This window comes from Aegilops tauschii, chromosome 2 (assembly GCF_002575655.3).
Source record: "Aegilops tauschii subsp. strangulata cultivar AL8/78 chromosome 2, Aet v6.0, whole genome shotgun sequence".
Taxonomy (NCBI): domain Eukaryota; kingdom Viridiplantae; phylum Streptophyta; class Magnoliopsida; order Poales; family Poaceae; genus Aegilops; species Aegilops tauschii.
In genome coordinates this window covers 518,354,655-518,377,703 of record NC_053036.3, presented here as the reverse complement: position 1 = coordinate 518,377,703, position 23,049 = coordinate 518,354,655, and the positions used below count along the sequence as shown (strand labels likewise).

Here is a 23,049-nt window from a genome sequence, read left to right as displayed (position 1 = left end):
CATGATGTCGAGGATTCAATCAATCCCGTATGCAATTCCCTTTGTCAATCGGTATGTTACTTGCCCGAGATTCGATCGTCGGTATCCCAATACCTTGTTCAATCTCGTTACCGGCAAGTCTCTTTACTCGTACCGCAATGCATGATCCCGTGACTAACGCCTTAGTCACATTGAGCTCATTATGATGATGCATTACCGAGTGGGCCCAGAGATACCTCTCCGTCACACGGAGTGACAAATCCCAGTCTCGATCCGTGCCAACCCAACAGACACTTTCGGAGATACCCGTAGTGCACCTTTATAGTCACCCAGTTACGTTGTGACGTTTGGCACACCCAAAGCACTCCTACGGTATCCGGGAGTTGTACGATCTCATGGTCTAAGGAAAAGATACTTGACATTGGAAAAGCTCTAGCAAACAAACTACACGATCTTTTATGCTATGCTTAGGATTGGGTCTTGTCCATCACATCATTCTCCTAATGATGTGATCCTGTTATCAACGACATCCAATGTCCATAGTCAGGAAACCATGACTATCTGTTGATCAACGAGCTAGTCAACTAGAGGCTTACTAGGGACACGTTGTGGTCTATGTATTCACACATGTATTACGATTTCCGGACAATACAATTATAGCATGAATAATAGACAATTACCATGAACAAAGAAATATAATAATAACCATTTATTATTGCCTCTAGGGCATATTTCCAACAGTCTCCCACTTGCACTAGAGTCAATAATCTAGTTACATTGTGATGAATCGAACACCCATTGCGTCCTGGTGTTGATCATGTTTTGCCCTAGGGAGAGGTTTAGTCAACGGATCTTCTACATTCAGGTCCGTGTGTACTTTACAAATATCTATGTCTCCATTTTGAACACTTTCACGAATGGAGTTGAAGCGACGCTTGATATGCCTGGTCTTCCTGTGAAACCTGGGCTCCTTCGCAAGGGCAATAGCTCCAGTGTTGTCACAGAAGAGAGTCATCGGGCCCGACGCATTGGGAATCACCCCTAGGTCGGTAATGAACTCCTTCATCCAGACTGCTTCCTGTGCTGCCTCCGAGGCTGCCATGTACTCCGCTTCACATGTAGATCCCGCCACGACGCTTTGCTTGCAACTGCACCAGCTTACTGCTCCTCCATTCAAAATATACACGTATCCGGTCTGTGACTTCGAGTCATCCAGATCTGTGTCGAAGCTAGCGTCGACGTAACCCTTTACGACGAGCTCTTCGTCACCTCCATAAACGAGAAACATATCCTTAGTCCTCTTCAGGTACTTCAGGATATTCTTGACCGCTGTCCAGTGTTCCTTGCCGGGATTACTTTGGTACCTTCCTACCAAACTTACGGCAAGGTTTACATCAGGTCTGGTACACAACATGGCATACATAATAGACCCTATGGCCGAGGCATAGGGGATGACACTCATCTCTTCTATATCTTCTGCCGTGGTCGGGCATTGAGCCGTGATCAATTGCACACCTTGCAATACATGCAAGAACCCCTTCTTGGACTGATCCATATTGAACTTCTTCAATATCTTGTTAAGGTATGTACTTTGTGAAAGACCAATGAGGCGTCTTGATCTATCTCTATAGATCTTGATGCCTAATATATAAGCAGCTTCTCCAAGGTCCTTCATTGAAAAACACTTATTCAAATAGGCCTTTATACTTTCCAAGAATTCTATATCATTTCCCATCAATAGTATGTCATCCACATATAATATGAGAAATGCTACAGAGCTCCCACTCACTTTCTTGTAAACACAGGCTTCTCCATAAGTCTGTGTAAACCCAAACACTTTGATCATCTCATCAAAGCGAATGTTCCAACTCCGAGATGCTTGCACCAACCCATAGATTGAGCGTTGGAGCTTGCATACTTTGTTAGCATTCTTAGGATCGACAAAACCTTCCGGCTGCATCATATACAACTCTTCCTTAAGGAAGCCGTTAAGGAATGCCGTTTTGACGTCCATCTGCCATATCTCATAATCATAGTATGCGGCAATTGCTAACATGATTCGGACGGACTTCAGCTTCGCTACGGGTGAGAAAGTCTCATCGTAGTCAACCCCTTGAACTTGTCGATAACCCTTAGCGACAAGTCGAGCTTTGTAGATGGTCACATTACCATCTGCGTCCGTCTTCTTCTTAAAGATCCATTTGTTTTCTATGGCTCGCCGCTCATCGGGCAAGTCAGTCAAAGTCCATACTTTGTTTTCATACATGGATTCTATCTCGGATTTCATGGCTTCTAGCCATTTGTCGGAATCCGGGCCCGCCATCGCTTCTTCATAGTTCGAAGGTTCACCGTTGTCTAACAACATGATTTCCAGGACAGGGTTGCCGTACCACTCTGGTGCGGAACGTGTCCTTGTGGACCTATGAAGTTCAGTAACTTGATCTGAAGTTTCATGATCATCATCATTAACTTCCTCCCCAGTCGGTGTAGGCACCACAGGAACATTTTCCCGCGCTGCGCTACTTTCCGGTTCGGAAGGGGTGACTATCACCTCATCAAGCTCCACTTTCCTCCCACTCAATTCTTTCGAGAGAAACTCCTTCTCTAGAAAGGACCCGTTCTTGGCAACGAAGATCTTGCCTTCGGATCTGAGGTAGAAGGTATACCCAATAGTTTCCTTAGGGTATCCTATGAAGACGCATTTTTCCGATTTGGGTTCGAGCTTTTCAGGTTGAAGTTTCTTGACATAAGCATCGCATCCCCAAACTTTTAGAAACGACAGCTTAGGTTTCTTCCCAAACCATAATTCATACGGTGTCGTCTCAACGGATTTAGACGGTGCCCTATTTAAAGTGAATGCGGCAGTCTCTAAAGCATAGCCCCAAAATGAGAGCGGTAAATCGGTAAGAGACATCATAGATCGCACCATATCCAATAGAGTGCGATTACGACGTTCGGACACACCATTTCTCCGAGGTGTTCCAGGCGGCGTGAGTTGTGAAACTATTCCACATTTCCTTAAGTGTGTACCAAATTCGTGACTTAAATATTCTCCACCACGATCTGATTGTAAGAATTTTATTTTCCTGTCACGTTGATTCTCGACTTCACTCTGAAATTCCTTGAACTTTTCAAAGGTTTCAGACTTGTGTTTCATTAGGAGACATACCCATATCTACTTAAATCATCAGTGAGAGTGAGAACATAACGATATCCTCCGCGAGCCTCAACACTCATTGGACCGCACACATCGGTATGTATGATTTCCAATAAGTTGGTTGCTCGCTCCATTGTTCCGGAGAACGGAGTCTTGGTCATCTTACCCATGAGGCATGGTTCGCACGTGTCAAATGATTCGTAATCAAGAGACTCCAAAAGTCCATCTGCATGGAGCTTCTTCATGCGCTTGACACCAATGTGACCAAGGCGGCAGTGCCACAAGTATGTGGGACTATCGTTATCAACTTTACATCTTTTGGTATTCACACTATGAACATGTGTAACATCACGTTCGAGATTCATCAAAAATAAACCATTGACCAGCGGGGCATGACCATAAAACATATCTCTCAAATAAATAGAACAACCATTATTCTCAGATTTAAATGAGTAGCCATCTCGAATTAAACGAGATCCAGATACAATGTTCATGCTCAAAGCTGGCACTAAATAACAATTATTGAGGTTTAAAACTAATCCCGTGGGTAGATGCAGAGGTAGCGTGCCAACGGCGATCACATCGACCTTGGAACCATTCCCGACGCGCATCGTCACCTCGTCCTTTGCCAGTCTCCGTTTATTCCGTAGTTCCTGCTTTGAGTTACAAATATGAGCAACCGCACCGGTATCAAATACCCAGGAGCTACTACGAGTACTGGTAAGGTACACATCAATTACTTGTATATCACATATACCTTGGGTGTTGCCGGCCTTCTTCTTGTCCGCTAAATATTTGGGGCAGTTCCCCTTCCAGTGACCACTTCCCTTGCAATAAAAGCACTCAGTCTCGGGCTTGGGTCCATGCTTTGACTTCTTCCCGGTAACTGGTTTACCGGGCGCGGCAACTCCCTTGCCGTCCTTCTTGAAGTTCTTCTTACCCTTGCCCTTCTTGAACTTAGTGGTTTTATTCACCATCAACACTTGATGTTCTTTTCTGATCTCCCCTTCCGCTGATTTCAGCATTCAATATACCTCGGGAATGGTCTTTTCCATCCCCTGCATATTGTAGTTCATCACAAAGCTCTTGTAGCTTGGTGGAAGCGACTGGAGGATTCTGTCAATGACCGCGTCATCCGGGAGATTAACTCCCAGCTGAGACAAGCGGTTGTGCAACCCAGACATTCTGAGTATGTGCTCACTAACAGAACTGTTCTCCTCCATTTTACAGCTGAAGAACTTGTCGGAGACTTCATATCTCTCGACCCGGGCATGAGCTTGAAAAACCAGTTTCAGCTCCTCGAACATCTCATATGCTCCATGTTTCTCAAAACGCTTTTGGAGACCCGGTTCTAAGCTGTAAAGCATGCCGCACTGAACGAGGGAGTAATCATCAGCACGCTGCTCATAACGTCTTGGTTCTCAGGGATTGGTGCTTCACCTAGCGGTGCTTCTAAGACATAATCTTTCTTGGCTACTATGAGGATGAGCCTCAGGTTCCGGACCCAGTCCGTATAGTTGCTGCCATCATCTTTCAGCTTGGTTTTCTCTAGGAACGCATTGAAATTGAGGACAACGTGGGCCATTTGATCTACAAGACATAGTGTAAAGATTTTAGACTAAGTTCATGATAATTAAGTTCATATAATCAAATTATTTAATGAACTCCCACTCAGATAGACATCCCTCTAGTTATCTAAGTGAAACATGATCCGAGTCAACTAGGCCGTGTCCGATCATCACGTGAGACGGACTAGTCAAGATCGGTGAACATCTCCATGTTGATCGTATCTTCTATACGACTCATGCTCGACCTTTCGGTCCTCCGTGTTCCGAGGCCATGTCTGTACATGCTAGGCTCGTCAAGTCAACCTAAGTGTATTGCGTGTGTTCCGAGGCCATGTCTGTACATGCTAGGCTCGTCAACACCCGTTGTATTCGAACATTAGAATCTATCACACCCGATCATCACGTGGTGCTTCGAAACAACGAACCTTCGCAACAGTGCACAGTTAGGGTGAACACTTTCTTGAAATTATTATAAGGTATCATCCTACTTGCTATCGTCGTTCTAAGCAAATAAGATGCAAAAACATGATAAACATCACATGCAATCAAATAGTGACATGATATGGCCAATATCATCATGCTCCTTTGATCTCCATCTTCGGGGCACCATGATCATCTTTGTCACCGGCATGACACCATGATCTCCATCATTGTGTCTTCATGAAGTCGTCACGCCAACGATTACTTCTACTTGTATGGCTAACGCGTTTAGCAACAAAGTAAAGTAAATTACATGGCGTTATTCAATGACACGCAGGTCATGCAAAATAATAAAGACAACTCCTATGGCTCCTGCCGGTTGTCATACTCATCGACATGCAAGTCGTGATTCCTATTACAAGAATATGATCAATCTCATACATCACATATATCATTCATCACATCTTCTGGCCATATCACATCACATAGCACTTGCTGCAAAAACAAGTTAGACGTCCTCTAATTGTTGTTGCAAGTTTTTTTTTACGTGGTTTGTAGGTTTCTAGCAAGAACGTTTTCTTACCTACGTATGACCACAACGTGATTTGCCAATTTCTATTTACCCTTCATAAGGACCCTTTTCATCGAATCCGTTCCGACTAAAGTAGGAGAGACAGACACCCGCTAGCCACCTTATGCAACTAGTGCATGTCAGTCGGTGGAACCTGTCTCACGTAAGCGTAAGTGTAAGGTCGGTCCGGGCCGCTTCATCCTACAATGCCGCCGAAAAAAGAAACGACTAGTAGCGGCAAGAAGAATTGGCAAACTCAACGCCCACAACTTCTTTGTGTTCTACTCGTGCATAGTAACTACGCATAGACCTGGCTCATGATGCCACTGTTGGGAATCGTAGCATAATTTTAAAATTCTCCTACGTTCACCAAGATGCATCTATGGAGTATACTAGCAACGAGGGGAAGGTAGTGCATCTACATACCCTTGTAGATCGCGAGCGGAAGCGTTCCAATGAACGTGGATGACGGAGTCGTACTCGCCGTGATCCAAATCACCGATGACCGAGTGCCGAACGGACGGCACCTCCGCGTTCAACACACGTACGGTGCAGCGACGTCTCCTCCTTCTTGATCCAGCAAGGGGAAGGAGAGGTTGATGGAGATCCAACAGCACGACGGCGTGGTGGTGGATGTAGCGGTTCTCAGGCAGGGCTTCGCCGAGCTTCTGCGCGAGAGAGAGAGAGGTGTTGCAGGGGAGGAGGGAGGCGCCCAAGGCTGTTGTGTGCTGCCCTCCCTCCCCCCCTTTATATAGGCCCCCTGGGGGGGCGCCGGCCCCAAGAGATGGGATCTCAAGGGGGGGGGGCGGCCACAAGGGGGTAAGGGGTTGCCTTGCCCCCCAAGGCAAGGGGGAACTCCCCCCTAGGGTTCCCAACCCTAGGCGCATGGGGGGAGACCCAAGGGGGGCGCCCCAGCCCACTAAGGGCTGGTTCCCTTCCACTTTCAGCCCACGGGGCCCTCCGGGATAGGTGGCCCCACCCGGTGGACCCCCGGGACCAGGTACAATACCGGTAACCCCCGAAACTTTCCCGGTGGCCGAAACTGGACTTCCTATATATAATTCTTCACCTCCGGACCATTCCGGAACCTCTCGTGACGTCCGGGATCTCATCCGGGACTCCGAACAACTTTCGGGTTTCCGCATACATATATCTCTACAACCCTAGCGTCACCGAACCTTAAGTGCGTAGACCCTACGGGTTCGGGAGACATGCAGACATGACCGAGACGCCTCTCTGGTCAATAACCAACAGCGGGATCTGGATACCCATGTTGGCTCCCACATGTTCCACGATGATCTCATCGGATGAACCACGGTGTCGAGGATTCAATCAATCCGTATGCAATTCCCTTTGTCAATCGGTATGTTACTTGCCCGAGATTCGATCGTCGGTATCCCAATACCTTGTTCAATCTCGTTACCGGCAAGTCTCTTTACTCGTACCGCAATGCATGATCCCGTGACTAACGCCTTAGTCACATTGAGCTCATTATGATGATGCATTACCGAGTGGGCCCAGAGATACCTCTCCGTCACACAGAGTGACAAATCCCAGTCTCGATCTGTGCCAACCCAACAGACACTTTCGGAGATACCCGTAGTGCACCTTTATAGTCACCCAGTTACGTTGTGACGTTTGGCACACCCAAAGCACTCCTACGGTATCCGGGAGTTGCACGATCTCATGGTCTAAGGAAAAGATACTTGACATTGGAAAAGCTCTAGCAAACGAAACTACACGATCTTTTATGCTATGCTTAGGATTGGGTCTTGTCCATCACATCATTCTCCTAATGATGTGATCCCGTTATCAATGACATCCAATGCCCATAGTCAGGAAACCATGACTATCTGTTGATCAACGAGCTAGTCAACTAGAGGCTTACTAGGGACACTTTGTGGTCTATGTATTCACACATGTATTACGATTTCCGGACAATACAATTATAGCATGAATAATAGACAATTACCATGAACAAAGAAATATAATAATAACCATTTATTATTGCCTCTAGGGCATATTTCCAACATGATTAACACTCAATGAGTTCTGATTTGATCATGTTATGCTTGTGAGAGAGGTTATTAGTCAACGGGTCTGAACCTTTCAGAACCGTGTGTGCTTTACGAATATCTATGTCATCTTGTGGATGCTACCACGCGCTATTTGGAGCCATTTCAAATCATTGCTCTACTATACGAATCCGGTTTACTACTCAGAGTCATCCAGATTAGTGTCAAAGTTCGCATCGACGTAACCCTTTACGACGAACTCCTTTTCACCTCCATAATCGAGAAAATCCTTAGTCCACTAGATACTAAGGATAAGTTTGACCGCTGTCATGTGATCCATTCCTGGATCACTATTGTACCCCTTGACCAACTCATGGCAAGGCACGCTTCATGTGCGGTACACAACATAGCATACTGTAGAGCCTACGTCTGAAGCATAGGGGGCGACTTTCGTCCTTTCTCTCTCTTCTGCTGTGGTCAGGTCTTGAGTCTTACTCAATACTCACACCTTGTAACACAGCCAAGAACTCCTTCTTTGCTGATCTATTTTGAACTCTTTCAAAATCATGTCAAGGTGTGCGTTCTTTGAAAGTATCATCGGGCGTCTTGATCTATCTCTATGGATCTTGATGCCCAATATGTAAGCAGCTTTATCCAGGTCTTCCTTTGAAAAACTCCTTTCAAACAACCCTTTATGCTTTCCAAAAATTTTACATCATTTCGGATCAACAATATGTCATTCACATATACTTATCAGAAATGTTGCAGCGCTCCCACTCACTTTATTGTAAATACAAGTTTCTAACAAACTTTGTATGAACACAAAAACTTTGATCACTCCATCAAAGCGTATATTCTGACTCCGAGATGCTTGCTCTAGTCCATGGAAGGATCGCTGGAGCTAGCATACCTTTTAGCATCCTTAGGATCGACAAAACCCTTTCTGATTGTATCACATACAACCTTTCCTTACGAAAACTGGTAAGGAAACTTGTTTTGACATCCATCTGCCAGATTTCATAAATGCAGCTAATGCTAACATGATTCCGACGGACTTAAGCATCGCTACGGATGAGAAAATCTCATCGTAGTCAACTCCTTGAACTTGTGAAAATACTCTTTTCCACAAGTCGAGCTTCATAGACGGTAACATTACCGTCCATGTCCGTCTTCTTCTTGAAGATCCATTTATCTCGGATTTCATGGCTTCTAACCATCTGTCGGAATATGGGCCCACCATCGCTTCTCCATAGCTCGTAGGTTCATTGTTGTCTAGCAACATGACTTCCAAGACAGGATCACGCACTACTCTGAAATAGTACGCATCCTCGTCGTCCTACGAGGTTTGGCAGTGACTTGATCCGAAGTTTCATGATCACTATCATAAGCTTCCACTTCAATTGGTGTAGGTGCCACAGGAACAACTTCCTGTGCCCTGCTACACACTAGTTGAAGTGTCGGTTCAATAACCTTATCAAGTCTCCACCATCCTCCCACTCAATTCTTTCGAGAGAAACTTTTCCTCGAGAAAGGACCTGTTTCTAGAAGCAATTACTTTTGCTTCCAGATCTGAAATAGGAGGTATGCCCAACTGTTTTGGGTATTCTATGAAGATGCATTTATCCGCTTTGGGTTCGAGCTTATCAGCCTGAAACTTTTTCACATAAGCATCGCAGCCCCAAACTTTTAAGAAACGACAACTTAGGTTTCTCTAAACGGTGTCGTCTCAACGGAATTGCGTGATGCCCTATTTAAAGTGAATGCGGTTGTCTCTAATGCCTAACCCATAAACGGTAGTGGTAATTTGATAAGAGACATCATGGTATGCACCATATCCAATAGGGTGCAGTTATGATGTTCGGACACACCATCACACTGTGGTGTTCCAGGCGGTATTAATTGTGAAACACTTTCCACAATGTCTTAATTGTGTGCCAAACTCATAACTCAGATACTCATCTCTATGATCATATCACAGACATTTTATCCTCTTGTCACGACGATCTTCAACTTCACTCTGAAATTACTTGAACCTTTCAATAATTCAGACTTGTGTTTCATCAAGTAAATACACTCAGTATCTACTCAAATCATCTGTGAAGTAAGAACATAACGATATCCACTGCATGCCTCAGCATTCATTGGACTGCATACATCAAAATGTATTACTTCCAATAAATTGCTCTCTTGTTCCATCTTACTGAAAACGAGGCCTTTCAGTCATCTTGCCCATGTGGTATGATTTGCATGTCTCAAGTGATTCAAAATCAAGTGAGTACAAACGATCCATCTGCATGGAGTTTCTTCATGCATATATACCAATAGACATGGTTCGCATGTCTCAATCTTTTCAAAAACGAGTGAGTCCAAAGATCCATCTACATGGAGCTTCTTCATGCGTTCTATACCAATATGACTCAAATTGCAGTGCCACAAGTATGTGGTACTATCATTACTATTTTATATCTTTTGGCACGAACATGTGTATCACCACGATCGAGATTCATTTTAGGTGCAAGACCATTGAAGGTATTATTCAAACAAACAGAGTAACCATTATTCTCCTTAAATGAATAACCGTATTGCGATAAACATAATCCAATCATGCTCAACGCAAACACCAAATCTCGATAGTAGAGGGAGCATGCGATGCTTTGATCACATCAACCTTGGAAACACTTCCAACACATATCGTCATCTCACCTTTAGCTAGTCTCCGTTTATTCCGCAGCTTTCATTTCGAGTTACTAACACTTAGCAACCGAACCGGTATCTAATACCCTGGTGCTGCTAGGAGTACTAGTAAAGTACACATTCATATAATGTATATCCACTTCTGTCGACCTTGCCTGCCTTCTCATCTACCAAGTATCTAGGGTAGTACTGCTTCAGTGACCGTTCCCCTCATTACAGAAGCACTTAGTCTCGGGTTTGGTTTCAACCTTGGGATTCTTCACTAGAGCAGCAAACGACTTGCTGTTTCATGAAGTATCCCTTTTGCCCTTGCCCTTCTTAAACTAGTGGTTTTACTAACCATCAACAATTGATGCTCCTTCTTGATTTCTACTTTCGCGGTGTCAAACATCGCGAATAGCTCAAGGATCATCATAACTATCCCTGATATGTTATAGTTCATCACGAAGGTCTACTAGCTTGGTGGCAGTGACTATGGAGAACCATCACTATCTCATCTGGGAGATTAACTCCCACTCGATTCAAGCGATTGTAGTACTCAGACAATTTGAGCACATGCTCAACGATTGAGCTTTTCTCCCTTAGTTTGCAGGTTTAAGAAACTTGTCAGAGGTCTCATATCTCTTGACGTGGGCACTAGTCCGAAATCCCAATTTCAGTCTTCGGAACATCTCATATGTTCTGCGACGTTTCAAAAACTGTCTTTGGTGCCACAATTCTAAACCGTTAGCATTACGCACTGAACTATGACGTAGTCATCAAAACGTGTATGTCAGATGTTTCGCAACATCTACAGACGACGCTGAGGTTCAGCACACCGAGCGGTGCATTAAGGACATAAGCCTTCTGTGCAGCAATGAGGACAATCCTCAGTTTACGGACCCAGTCCGCATAATTGCTACTACCAACTTTCAACTAAATTTTCTCTAGGAACATATCTTAAACAGTAGAACTAAAGCGCAAGCTATGACATAATTTGCAAAGACTTTTTGACTATGTTCATGATAATGAAGTTCATCTGATTATTTAATGAACTCCCACTCAGATAGACATCCCTCTAGTCATCTAAGTGATACATGATCCGAGTCAAACTAGGCCGTGTCCGATCATCACGTGAGACGGACTAGTCATCATCGGTGAACATCTCCATGTTGATCGTATCTACTATACGACTCATGTTCGACCTTTCGGTCTCTTGTGTTCCGAGGCCATGTCTGTACATGCTAGGCTCGTCAAGTCAACCTAAGTGTTTTGCATGTGTTCCGAGGCCATGTCTGTACATGCTAGGCTCGTCAACACCCGTTGTATTCGAACATTAGAATCTATCACACCCGATCATCACGTGATGCTTCGAAACAACGAACCTTCGCAACGGTGCACAGTTAGGGGGGAACACGTCTCTTGAAATTTTAGTGAGGGATCATCTTATTTAAGCTACCGTCGTTCTAAGCAAATAAGATGTAAACATGATAAACATCACATGCAAATCATAAAGTGACGTGATATGGCCAATATCATCCTGCGCCTTTGATCTCCATCTTCGAGGCGCGGCATGATCACCTTCGTCACCGGCATGACACCATGATCTCCATCATCATGATCTCCATCATTGTGTCTTCATGAAGTTGTCTCGCCAACTATTACTTCTACTACTATGGCTAACGGTTAGCAATAAAGTAAAGTAATTACATGGCGTTTTCATTGACACGCAGGTCATACAATAAATTAAGACAACTCCTATGGCTCCTGCCGGTTGTCATACTCATCGACATGCAAGTCGTGATTCCTATTACAAGAACATGATCAATCTCATACATCACATATATCATTCATCACATCCTTTTGGCCATATCACATCACATAGCATACCCTGCAAAAACAAGTTAGACGTCCTCTAATTGTTGTTGCATGTTTTACGTGGTTGCTATGGGTTTCTAGCAAGAACGTTTCTTACCTACGCAAAAGCCACGACGTGATATGCCAATTTCTATTTACCCTTCATAAGGACCCTTTTCATCGAATCCGATCCGACTAAAGTGGGAGAGACAGACACCCGCTAGCCACCTTATGCAACTAGTGCATGTCAGTCGGTGGAACCTGTCTCACGTAAGAGTACGTGTAAGGTCGGTCCGGGCCGCTTCATCCCACGATGCCGCCGAATCAAGATAAGACTAGTAATGGCAAGTAAATTGACAAAATCGACGCCCACAACTACTTTGTGTTCTACTCGTGCATAGAAACTACGCATAGACCTAGCTCATGATGCCACTGTTGGGGAACGTAGCAGAAATTCAAAATTTTCTACGCATCACCAAGATCAATCTATGGAGTAATCTAGCAACGAGGGGAAGGGGAGTGCATCTACATACCCTTGTAGATCGCGAGCGGAAGCGTTCAAGAGAACGGGGTTGATGGAGTCGTACTCGTCGTGATCCAAATCACCGATGATCCTAGCGCCGAACGGACGGCACCTCCGCGTTCAACACATGTACGGAGCAGCGACGTCTCCTCCTTCTTGATCCAGCAAGGGGGGAGGAGAGGTTGATGGAGATCCAGCAGCACGACGGCGTGGTGGTGGAAGTAGCGGGATTCCAACAGGGCTTCGCCAAGCGCTGCGGGAGGAGGGAGATGTGTCACGGGAGGGAGAGGGAGGCGCCAGGGCTTAGCTATTGCTGCCCTCCCTCCCCCCCCACTATATATAGGGCCAAGGGAGAGGGGGGGGGGCGCAGCCTTGGCCCTTCCTCCAAGGAAGGGTGCGGCCAGGGAGGAGTCCTTCCTCCCCAAGGCACCTCGGAGGTGCCTTCCCCCTTTAGGACTCTCCATTTATCTTATCTCTTGGCGCATGGGCCTCTTGGGGCTGGTTCCCTTGGCCCATATGGGCCAAGGCGCACCCCCTACAGCCCATGTGCCCCCCCGGGGCTGGTGGACCCCCGGACCCCTTTCGGCACTCCCGGTACAATACCGATAAAGTGCGAAACTTTTCCGGCGACCAAAATAAGACTTCCCATATATAAATCTTTACCTCCGGACCATTCCGGAACTCCTCGTGACGTCCGGGATCTCATCCGGGACTCCGAACAACTTTCGGGTTACCGCATACTAATATCTCTACAACCCTAGCGTCACCGAACCTTAAGTGTGTAGACCCTACGGGTTCGGGAACCATGCAGACATGACCGAGACGTTCTCCGGTCAATAACCAACAGCGGGATCTGGATACCCATGTTGGCTCCCACATGTTCCACGATGATCTCATCGGATGAACCACGATGTTGAGGATTCAATCAATCCCGTATACAATTCCCTTTGTCTATCGGTATGTTACTTGCCAGAGATTCGATCGTCGGTATCCCTATACCTTGTTCAATCTCGTTACCGGCAAGTCTCTTTACTCGTTCCGTAACTCACATCATCCCGTGATCAACTCCTTGGTCACATTGTGCACATTATGATGATGTCCTACCGAGTGGGCCCAGAGATACCTCTCCGTTTACACGGAGTGACAAATCCCAGTCTCGATTCGTGCCAACCCAACAGACACTTTCGGAGATACCTGTAGTGTACCTTTATAGCCACCCAGTTACGCTGTGACGTTTGGTACACCCAAAGCATTCCTACGGTATCCGGGAGTTGCACAATCTCATGGTCTAAGGAAATGATACTTGACATTAGAAAAGCTCTGAGCAAACGAACTACACGATCTGTGCTAGGCTTAGGATTGGGTCTTGTCCATCACATCATTCTCCTAATGATGTGATCCCGTTATCAACGACATCCAATGTCCATGGTCAGGAAACCGTAACCATCTATTGATCAACGAGCTAGTCTCCTAGAGGCTTACTAGGGACATGGTGTTGTCTATGTATCCACACATGCATCTGAGTTTCCTATCAATACAATTCTAGCATGGATAATAAACGATTATCATGAACAAGGAAATGTAACAATAACCTATTTATTATTGCCTCTAGGGCATATTTCCAACATCTTAGCCAGGCTCTTGATAAGAATATCAACATCTATACCAAGATCACACCCATCCCCCAGCCTAAGCAAAACAACAGCCTCAATTTTCTGTGATGCACTTAATTCCTTTGCATGTATTGCACAAAGCAACCACCTCGAATCCAACAAGTGTAGCTACATGTTTCCTTTGATGTAACCAGACATAGAAATCATGTATACGAGTTTCCTTATTGAAAACCACACACGTTACTTTTGCTTCATAGCCTTTGGAACTATGCCCCTTAACACCACATCTATGACAAATAATCTTCTCTCCTACAAGAATCTCCCCCCTGATGCCCGAGGAGCCATTGAACCTACCACTAAGACTGCCCCAGCAAAATTGGCTTTTTTGATTGAATGTCCGCATCACCACTGCCTCATGCTCCCTAGTTATTAACACCACTTTGCACAATATGCACCGAGTTAGCTACATGTTGCTTCTGATGATAAGTAGATGCATGGGGTATTATTGTTTTGAAAAGGCGGCCTATGCTGGTAATGATTGCTTGCTCCTCGATTCCCCCATCAAAGCCCACTCACTATAACTGGAGTCCCGACGCGGGTACTAAGTGTTCTGGAAGTTGGTACATTGGTGATTTCTCGTCGGCGGCCGGGATTGGTACTGTTGGTTCTGATCGAACCGCCCTTGCTGACAGTTGTGATCGAAATTTGCGTTCCCTCTCCCTCCACCTCCTCCTCCATCACTTCTACCTCCACCCCCACGCACAGGTCCGTATCCATCCCCCATACCAGCATCCGAGCTACCCCTGAACCCTAGAAAGGGAGGAGGAACAACACCAATTAAAGATGGGAAACAAGGAGCTCAGATGTGAGTTAGGGTTAGGAGACGATGAAGTACCACCTCTCCCTTCCACAGGCCGCTCCGCGACTACTTTTTCCCCACCAGGCTTTGAGCCCACAATCCTTTTGCCAGGCCCAGTGCGGCCCAAAGTGCGAATTGAGACAAAAAAAATTCCTCCCGCAAAAAAATATCATTGCGTAAATATCCTTCTCTATGAGTCGGAGATCGAGTGGTGAGCGGCGCTCCGGAGATTCTGGTGATGTATTAGAACACACTCGACCATCTCGTTCCATAGGTAACCAGACGGGCTCAGGATCGTCTCCTACCTCCTCAGGCTTCCCATGGACAATTATAAACCAGGAACTAGACCCCCCCCATCGAATTTGAGTGCAAAAACGGAACAGGATCAGGAAAGTGACATGGCATGGTGTTCACATACCTGAATTTAAGCGATACCAATTTTCCAGGGATTGAGAACATTTACGCCTTAAGCAACTCGCAATGACATCCATCCTCACTTTGTTCTTCAACGATTTCTTCCCGGAATGATTCTATGCATGAATCAGAGCATCTCCCAAAGTGACAAGATACCGACTACGATTCTCCTGCTCAATCACCTCTTTAGAAAAATCATCATCATCATCCAAATCTTGTAATGCCCAAAATCGGCCACCAGGAGGAGCAACATCAAGTGATCCGAGTGCACCACTCCCCTCTTGCCCACCCAGATCCGCAGGTGAGGGATCCAATACCACTGCACAACCCTCTTGGGATCAACTAGGGTGCCACCTGACTCCCTCCTAAAAGCATACGGCGAGCCAGCTCCGGCGACAGATAAGATGCAGGATCCGCCGGATCCGGAGGCAGTGGCGCGCTGCTGGGCAGAATGCCCAGGATGCACTCCCATCTCCCCTTGCGCCTCGGATCTTTAGATCTCGCCTCCTGTTTTTCCCAATTCACCACCTCTATTAGCGGCGCGGGTGGGCACCTCGGCATCTCGGTGCGCTCTGATTCGGTAGCCTCGAAGTAGATCCGTCGCCCAGGATCTCCAGCTCCCATGGGCTAGCTGCTTGAACTTCTGATGTAATTTGCTATGATGGATCATTTTGTCTAATTCACATCTAGATGTTTTCTAAGAATGTCACATCTAAGCTCCCACAAATAAGGCAGCAACAAGGAACAAAAAAAAACTGGGATTAAAAAAAAGGATCACAACCATAGTGGACATCAGGTTAGATCTAGATGTGTCCTAGACAGACCCATAATGGATATGATGAAAAAGTAGGAACTTGCTCAAAAAACGATGGTCGTCGAGTTCATTCATTCCAGTGAGGAGAAGGTGGACATCCTGGCCAAGCCACTTGGGCGCAATGGCTTCCAATAGTTGTGCTTGAAGATCGTCATCCTGTACGTCAGGTGGCGCACCTGAATTAGAGGTGGGGGTGGGGGTGTGTGTGTGTGTGGGGGGGGGGGGGTTGTATAATTCAGAAGCGTGAATAATGCTGCCATGGCAGCCAAAATTGATAGGTGTTTTTTTGTCAATAGGCGCACGAGGGCACGATTCGTTCCGTGCACCGCGTTAATAGGTAGTAGGCCTGCTGCACGACTTCGTTCGTGGGATGGCACGGGCACAATGTACTCCCTCCGTCCCATAATGTAAGACGTTTTCTGACACTAGTCTAGTGTCAAAAAACGTCTTACATTATGGGACGGAGGAAGTAGTTTGTTTTGAGCTTTGTGGCACGATTTAGGATCACTGAATAAAAGGGGAAGAACAAAAAGCAGCAGAACTTTTGCGCTGCACAAATTCCTCTGTTTCGTTTTTCTTCAGCGAGTGTTTCATATATATATATATATATATATATATATATATATATATATATATATATATATATATATATATATATATATATGAGTAGTTTATCTTGTGGGAGAAAAGGATGAACGAGGGAATGCCTTATTTGCAAATGCGGAGAGGGGTGTGGGTGTCTTTTTGCAAAATCGCCACAGTTTCCTTCCTATCCGTCGGATATAAATCAGATGGCCTATATTGCAAGATGGCAGGAATACCATTATCACCGGCTCTATTTTTTATAAGAGTAGAGATAGAGAGAGAGGGACAGAGCTGCTCCGGCCAGCCGGTCCGGCCACAGTTCTCTGTAATTTGGAGAGTCTATCCAAAACATGCCATCTCAATATCAAATATCAATTGTAAATTCGGTGGTTAGCATTCTTTTATTTGTAATGATGGTCTATTTTATTTCACTTTGTTACGATCTAACACGAATAATAGCAAACGGTGGATCTTCAGATAGCCTGATGCTAACAACAGGCTTAGAACCCCTCAAAAAAAAACAGGCTTAGAAGATCTCAAGACCTTTTGGTTTTGCCCCGAACTTGGCAGTGAAGCTCCAACGACAGCCTCTTTGCCATGCTCAAAACTTAGTTTCGGGTCAGTTTGCCAGAGCAGCCAGAAAGGAAAACCATCAGGAAACACAGGAGCACCAGCACCACCATTATACCACAACAGGGTCTGCGAAGAGGAGCTTAAGCATAGTTCAAGATACTGGTGGTACAACATGCCTCAGTTACCGTCTGTTGACACCAGGCTAACTTAACCGGATAGCTTTGGCCATCTTTGGTATCTTGTCCAAGGAGTTCTCTACTAGTTACAAATGGCACGGCAGCTGATTGCCTAGTCTAAAATTGATGGAAAATCTACTCGCTCACTAGGGTTTTTGCCCTGTATTTCCTCTTGAAAACATACTGCCTGAACTGCTTGGTTTCAGCCATCAGGTCCAGGGTCGGTTTTTGCTGGATGGTCGCCTTCTCAGTCTCCAGCATCCTCTTCCGCTTGGCAAGCGCCTCGATTGCATCTTGATTCTCCTTTTCATCCTGCATGTGATCCTCCTGCTTCACGCCATCTCTTTCCGTTTCGTCGTCAATCACATACTGTACAAGTGGCAAAGTATGTGTTGCGTTGGCGTCAGCAGGTCAGCACTACATACACCGCTGCAGACTACAGCTAATACTGCCCGATTAAGTCAAGAGAAACAGAGGGTGCTGCTGTAAGATTTACCTCAAGATCATGAATCAGCGAATCAAGGGACTTGAGTTTGCGGTGAGGCCAGCGAGGTATCCCATATTGCCGGCATTTCTTCTTCAGAATGCTGAGTCCAATCTTCAGAGTCCTGGATGCTTCTCTGATTGGAAGATGAAAGTACTGAGCTATGTCATTTAGAGTAATGCTAGCTATATACTCCCGGTGAGCTCGCCTCTGCTTCTCAGCTGGTGCTAGAAGATCTGCATCGGTCAGATTGAGATCAGAGTCAGCATTCTGAAGAAAACAAAAAGATAAGCAACAGTGAAATTCAGACATGAAACTGCACAAACAAGATATAACTTCAGAAGGTACAGTACTTTTAAAATTATTCAAACTATTTAAGTTCCTAGCAGGGAAGTACGAAGTAAGCAACGGAGTACAGATAGGCGAAAAGTTCCGTAAAAAGGAACAGTAAGTTTCTTGGGTTACTGAAGAGTATTTTCACACCATTGTGCCCTTTTAATTAGAATAACTAAAATGTCACGAGAAAGAATTACAAGTCGACGAGTCAAGCCGAGGTTGAGACTCATAGACTACTGCCGGACGAGCTGCCATGGCACTGTAGTACTCAAACGACAGTACTCAGCTACTACTACATAAGTACATACTCCCTCCGTTCCTAAATATTTGTCTTTTTAGAGATTTCAAGTGGACTACCACATACGGATGTATATAGACATATTTTAGAGTGTAGATTCACTCATTTTGCTCCGTATGTAGTGACTTGTTGAAATCTCTAGAAAGACAAATATTTAGGAACGCAGGGAGTAGTATTTACTCCCTCTGTCCCACAATATAAGATTGTTAGCACGATCTAGTATATAGGAAAATACACAGGAGCTCATGGGTGCTCCACCCCCCTATATGAATATTAAATTCAAAAAATATCAGGAAAAAAAACTAGAATTTGGGGATACCAAACCTGGGTGCCTAATCTACTCACATGTGAAGTTTCGTGAAAAAATACCAGAAAACAAATCCATGGCGAAGAAAATACAGTCTGACCTATGATCCATCCAAACAGTTTTTCCCTATACATAGGATTTTTTTGTCTTTTTACTGAGAATACATTTCCACGTATTTTTTCACCAAACTTCACACGGGAGTAGATTGGGGACCCAGGTTTGATATCCCAAAAATTCAGATTTTTTTGAATTTTTCTGGTTTGTTTTTTGAATTTAATACTCATACAGGGGGTTGGAGCACCTGAGTGCTACAAATCCTCTTCCGTAGTATATACTACTATGTAGTACTATGCAATATACAATAAAAATTTGATGCATGGGAAGTGAATGAAGAACCTGACGCTGGGCCAATTGTGATATCCAATGGCCAGGGCCACAGGGGAGAAATCAAACCCAAGAAGGGAAGGAGAGAAGGGAGAAATTACTTGGTACAACAGCAGAGGAATGCTTGCTTGCCATCGCCTTCAGATCCAGGAGGAGCACAGCAGCAGAGGGGCAGATCCAGGGGAGGAGCACAAAAGCAGAGGAGGACAGCAAGGGAGGAGCACAACAGCAGAGGGGCGGATCCAGCGGAGGAAGATGAGCGGAATGCTCCTGGCCACCGCCGCCGCCGGCGGCGGGGGGTCAGTGGTTGGCGGCGGCGGCCTGGTCCCAGGTGAGGCGGGCAGGCGGCTCGTTGTGGAGGAGATTGAAAAGCTAGGGTTGCCAGTTTCCCCTTCCGTGGGCTTCTTACTTATCCCTTCAAATTGAGTCGATCGACTCAAACACGCTGACTAGTCTGGACTAGTCCACGACTAGTCGCTCCACCCCTCGACTCACAGAGCTAGTCTACACAAAGAACCTAGTTGACAATCAAATTGAGACAACTAAACTATCACGTGACTAGTCAAGACTAGTTGTTAGACTCATAAAGTCAAATTTATAGCTCAAATGTGATCCCAAGTTCAACATAACATGAACAATTGCCACAAACAACTAATGGCACAAACAAAAAGTTGCACATATTTTTGCTCAATGCAAACCTTTTATTTTTTTCCGAGAAAAGAAAGGACTTATGCCTCGATGCATTTATAGAAAGGAAACAAAGGGCTTATGCCTCGATGCATTTATAGAAAGAAAAAGAAAACCAACAGGGCCTAGCCACTGTGGCTTTTTACATGGAACGGCCAAGACACTCACGCTGCCGCGCACAGGGCGCAAACGTGGCTAGCGGGCTGGGCACGCACCACTAGCCAACTGGTTGACGCCCCCTTCCTGAATTTATAGATACAAGATTTGTACCAACCCACACGACCCACAGAAACTAAGGAGGCTCATGTGGAAACAGGGTAAGCCCAGTTGGACAAGCCATTGACCAAAGAAGCGCCTGAGCCTTGATCGTGTCAATCACGTGCGACTTAACCCAAACCTTCACTTCACTTGTAACTTTCTAATCGCGTCAATCAAGCCATTGACCAAAGAAGTTTGAACTAGATGTTCTCATTTAAATAAACTTAGTTTCCCTGGAGGTTACAGATGGCCCAACGAATATGTACATGTATATGACAACGGAAGTAAAATCAGTGTTAAAAAACCCATATAAAATATTCTTAATAGTACATTGTATATAATGGACTTACTAAACATAGCTACAACCATCTTATTAAATTTATAATGGACTTACTAAACATAGCTACATTGTATATAATGGACTTACTAAACATAATTGTTATGCTTCTAGCAACCTGTTTACCTTCATTTTCTCAGAACAAGTTGTCTATCCACATAATATTAACTAGTGTGGTGTCCCTTGTATTGTGCCGTTGATCCATGTACGGTTCACATGTCCGACATTATGTTTTATTCATATCAACAGATTAATCTTTTCTCTTCCTCTTCCTCTTTCATGTGACTATATTTATAGCCAAACATTCTAAATAAGCTAATTGTATTGAAACACATTTTGAGAAAACTTGATTGAAGTTTTTTATGATTCTGACACTACTATACTATTACTTAGGTTATCAAAATTTATTACTCAAATGCTCTTTAGTTATTAAGGATTTCTTTAACTAAGAGAACACACATTTACCAAGCTTCCATTTTATCTGATTTTGTTGTACTACAAGCCAGCTCCAACTGGATGCTACCAATGAAGGGGACCCTTCACGTGGCTCGTATTGAGCTTGTCATGAGTCGTTCGTTTATTTCTATGATTTAGCTTGCAATATAGTGACCCTCTGCCTTCATTTCCTTACTTTTGGAGATTTTATTGACGTCTCCCAATTTATCTCCCTCTTCAATTACAAGCACCGGAAGCCCTTCTTACTCTAGTTGTCAGATCGATTTGCTGAGCTCTGCGATTGGATAATTTTATTCTCTTAGTTGGTTTACTTGTTCCATGATGATTTCCTATTCCAATTCAATCAGGACTCTTATTTTTGGGCGGTAACCAAAGCTGTTCAATCATGGCTTGTCAAGTTTCTATAAACCTCAGCCAGTCTTCCTTGATTGATAAATCTAAGGCGTTGTTCCACTATCGTTATATAAGAACATACTAATAGATAGATTAATCAGGAGATAGCCCAATGTATTGCTTTTTCAGGGAAGGGGTAGCTATCTAGTCCGCCCATTGTCATGCTAGGAGGATAGGATGCATGGGTCTTAAACAAAAATCATATGCCATGTTCCTAACTCTGCTCTACCAGTCTGACTCATTCACTAAATAAAGATCTTCCTCTCAATTTGGCATTGCCCAAACCCCTAAACCCCTGGTGGAACATCCACTTTCACACTAACGGCAACGTTAATTAAAAACACTTGCACAAGTACCAGACTCTGGTTTACATTTGTTAGATTTCGAAACCACAGTGGAAGAGACGCAGTCACCTTCACCAAATTGGGGTGGCTCATCGGTATCAGACCCTGCCTCTTGCTTAACAGAAACTCTGTCCTTTGCATCCGAAGTGGTCAATTTCTCATCTGAATCGCATTGAACGAGCCCTGGGACCTTTTCTTCTACTTTCTGAAACTGGAACACCTTTGTCAGGTCGTTGTACAGGGAAGGCACACACATGAGCCTCGGGTTCCTGAAAAGGAAAATAAACGAAGCTTTCAGCACTCAGTGGCAATGGCACTCGCACATTAGGTTGGGGGAAGAAGCAAAAACTTGTGGACATCGAGGAATCGGCGCCGCATTGAGCCGTGCGTGATCGTACCTGAAGGGGCAGAGCACGGGCGGCGGCACGGGCGGCGGGGCGACGGCGGCGACGAAATCGAATGCCAGGATGCAGCGCCAGGGCCCGGCAATCTGGCCCTCGCGGTACGCGGGGCGGCCGCGCCAATCCGCCGGGAGCAGCCGCAGCGCGTCGGCGGGGAGCGGGACCTCGCGGGCGGAGGTGGGGGTGAAGGCGAACTCCCGCTCCACCCACCTCTCCCAGCCGCAGCCCCCTCCCTTGCCGGCGACCCTGTAGCCGTGCGCGCTCCTCACGGCACCTGCATGGGCAGAGGAATGTCACACACACACACACACTCACAAACGTCGCGCGCCGCCACAGCCCACAAGGAGGCGGAGGAGGAGAGGTGGGAAAAAACGATTGAGAGATGGAGTGGGGCGTGGGCCGACCGCGGTCAACGGTGCTGACGAAGACGGCGAGCGCGGAGAGGGTGGAGACGGCGGCGGCAGCGGCGGCGGGGGCTTCCATGGGACGGGAGGATCTGGGGGGCGAGCTCGGGGTCGGGGTCGGCTGGCTGGGGGCGGGGGCTGGGGCTGGGGGTTGGGGGTCTGG

The 23,049-nt window shown here is 45.6% G+C and overlaps 1 protein-coding gene and 1 long non-coding RNA gene across 2 annotated transcripts in view; one reads left to right on the top strand and one right to left on the bottom strand.

Moving 5' to 3' along the window:
* LOC123497134 (uncharacterized) overlaps positions 1-21,155 on the top strand; it is a 27,939-nt gene extending 6,784 nt beyond the window's left edge. Inside the window, exon 2 of the long non-coding RNA XR_006670532.2 lies at positions 19,654-21,155. This is a non-coding gene — a long non-coding RNA (uncharacterized lncRNA). The remainder of the gene's footprint in view (positions 1-19,653) is intronic.
* Positions 17,731-23,049, bottom strand: LOC109743910 (protein RKD5). Its single transcript, XM_020303000.4, has 5 exons — positions 22,887-23,049; positions 22,480-22,756; positions 22,151-22,350; positions 18,294-18,517; positions 17,731-18,166 (listed from the first exon to the last, which is right to left on the bottom strand). Exons 1-5 carry the CDS (start codon positions 22,963-22,965, stop codon positions 17,933-17,935), a joined length of 1,014 nt encoding a protein of 337 aa, XP_020158589.1. The 5' UTR covers positions 22,966-23,049; the 3' UTR covers positions 17,731-17,932.